Below are 2797 nucleotides of genomic sequence, written 5' to 3'. Positions count from 1 at the left end.
ATCAACATCCTTCTTAATCTAGTTTTTCATATTCGAGTTTTGTCTCACGATTTTTTTAATTAATTAGAGAGCTCAATTAATGAACCTTAAATTATTATAACGAGGATATAGATCTTTTATTATGTTTAATTAAGGAAACTATAGATACTATAAGATATATAGGCTATTGAGTGTTTGCCATTTCGGAAGACAAAGTTGACGAGGTCTTGGTTATTTGAAAGTGATTGGCATTAAGGCTAAAACAATGTTTATTTTAAAAAAATTCAAATTATTTTTTTTATCATTTTAATATATTAATATAAAAAATAACTTTTAAAAATTATTATTTTATAACATTTCAAACAAAAATATATTTTAAAACGTAATTTCTACCGTTCACTTAATTATTCTCTCAAAATAGGTTTTAGCCCAATAACATGGGCATGAAGCCCATACTTATTAACTGAAATTCCAGCACAGAACAAGAGCCTCCTCACTTGCAATTTGGTTTTTCTTTCTTTCTGTATATATGATTTTTTTTTTCTAAAATAACAAGGGTAGTCATAATTTTTTTTCATCCTTGTTAATTTTTTTTAAAATTTTTAATTAAATTAAATTTATTGATTTTATCCTATCATTTAATTTGAGAGAATATCTGAAGGAATTTTGTTTTTTAATTAATTTTTTTAAAAATTAATATTTTTTATTTTTTTACCTTTTATTTCTATAAAGTTATTATGATACGATGTCTTGAATTACGAATTCAACAGATTTATTGAGTTTGATTTAGTTTTTTTTTTAATTTTTTTTCATCATGAATTAATGAATAAATTTTTTTTTAAAAAAATAAATTTGCATTATCTTAATCTTTTATACAATTAAAAAATATAATAGGTCTACAACAAATCACGTGCACGTATCTAGTAACAATATCAAAACGATTGAGGTGGTGAAACAGACAAACACCAAAAAGGGAGATTGGCTCAACGTGGGACGGCGTTCTATATCATCAGTAGTGAGGCTGGCCGGAAATAAGACACGCGAGGGAGACTCTAATAACCAGCTATGGATTTTATTGATCTATCTGATCCACACCAACAAAGCAGTCAAAGAAGAATGGCAAATCAATCAGGAGACGTGATTTTGTCATGTAAAATGTAAAGACGAAGCATTCTTTAACGAAGTGTTTGTTTCTATATATTTTAACAATATTTGCCTTATTCGCGTGCCGTCAAAAACCGGGGCGGCAGGATAAATTAAGGACTGAATCCTGGTTTCATCTTTCATGACGACGTTCTAGAATTTCAGTCGAACACTCAATCAGTTACCTTTTGCAAACTTTTCATCGTGCATATAACTTATCCTCGCTCCCTCTCTATATATAGGTGCATTCCTATCCTGGGAAGATCGTCATCTATCTTTGCTGAAGACATTTTTGAAAGACTATATATATATTCCCTCTCGTTATTTCCGAAATCAAAGAATCCTTAAAAGAGACTGTGCCCCTACAACGTTGATTGTCAGAGGCAAGAAAATGGCTAGCCGATTGTGTTTCAATATTGGGTTCTTGATTGTTGCATCGGTGGGTTTGCTTCACGGTGCATATGCAGCTAATACTTACACAGTTGGAGGTGATTTGGGATGGATTGTTCCTCCGAACAACACTTACTATGAGGAATGGACCAGCCAGAGGACATTTCAGATAGGAGACACCTTCGGTAAGCATTTCTTGATCTCTTTATGATCTTGTTAATTAATTACGGCTCTATTTATTGCATGCATGCATGATATGATACTGATGTTGCTCCATATCTCTGGTATGCCTAATCCTATATATCAAGAGGTATCGTGCCACTTTGGATCTTAAGCCTAAGTTAACATGTAGGTATAGGTTTGGTGGGTTTTGTCATGAGGAACAAGCATGCATGGTATTTCCTCAAATTATTCTTATAACTCCATGCCAATCAATCAACGAGACGTGTTTTCCTTTTCATTTCTTTCAGTATTCAACTGGACAACCGGAACACATACCGCAACTGAAGTAAGTACCAAGGAGGAGTACGATAATTGCACAAAGATGGGAATGATATTGGCATTTGCAGGAGTTAAAGTCACTTTCAATGAAAATGGGACGCACTACTTCCTCTGCTCTGAAGGAACACACTGTGAGCAAGGCCAGAAGATGATAATCAAAATTGGAGATGGCATACCGCCAAGTTTTGCAGCTCCATCTCTTACCGCGGCCGCCGCCTTATCTGCTCTTTTCTTCTCCACCTTAGCCATCTTCTTCTTAAACTAAATCTAAAGACACCCCCCGTCATGCAAGTTACCTTTTCTTATCCAGTAGCTCTAGAATTGGGTGAGCCCTAGATAGCTCGTTGGTAATAAGAAGATGTGGGGATATAGAATAATCGATGTGATCCATTTAACTTGTTTATGACAGTGTACCGATTACATTTGTTCGTTGTAATAAAGCTGTCTTTGCAATGGAAGATTCATACACCGATAAGGTCAGCAGGAGACAGCCTTCCTTGGACCATCTCCTGCCAGTCCTGTCACATTTTATGACCAGAAGTTATGGCATAGCCTCCTTCACATCATATGGATCGCAATAAGTGGTAGTTGAATTATATAATTTAGTATGATGAATTCATTTACACGAAATAGGTTCATGTAAAAAAAAAGAATAATTACCTGAGACTTCTACTCATATCTTTCAGAACTGACGGAGAGAAATGATGAAGGTTCCAGTTTAATGGTTTAAACATCAAATTTCTGGTTCAACCACTGGGTCAATTACTAAAGGAACCCGAAGATC

The 2797-nt window shown here is 34.1% G+C and overlaps 1 protein-coding gene across 1 annotated transcript; it reads left to right on the top strand.

Moving 5' to 3' along the window:
* The first annotated feature begins 1513 nt into the window (after window positions 1-1513).
* LOC133674003 (umecyanin-like) lies at window positions 1514-2333 on the top strand. The gene is made up of 2 exons (XM_062094967.1): window positions 1514-1697; window positions 1983-2333. Exons 1-2 carry the CDS (start codon window positions 1514-1516, stop codon window positions 2276-2278), a joined length of 480 nt encoding a protein of 159 aa, XP_061950951.1. The 3' UTR covers window positions 2279-2333.
* The last annotated feature ends 464 nt before the right edge of the window (window positions 2334-2797 follow it).

This window comes from Populus nigra, chromosome 15 (assembly GCF_951802175.1).
Source record: "Populus nigra chromosome 15, ddPopNigr1.1, whole genome shotgun sequence".
Classification (NCBI taxonomy): Eukaryota; Viridiplantae; Streptophyta; class Magnoliopsida; order Malpighiales; family Salicaceae; genus Populus; species Populus nigra.
This window is presented reverse-complemented; position numbering and strand designations above follow the sequence as displayed.

Bases quoted from the DNA above. Each gene is read 5' to 3' on its own strand.
- LOC133674003 (XM_062094967.1), top strand. From the start codon at position 1,514: ATGGCTAGCCGATTGTGTTTCAATATTGGGTTCTTGATTGTTGCATCG. The intron at 1,698-1,982 runs GTAAGCATTTCT...CATTTCTTTCAG, and splicing joins TCAGATAGGAGACACCTTCG to TATTCAACTGGACAACCGGA.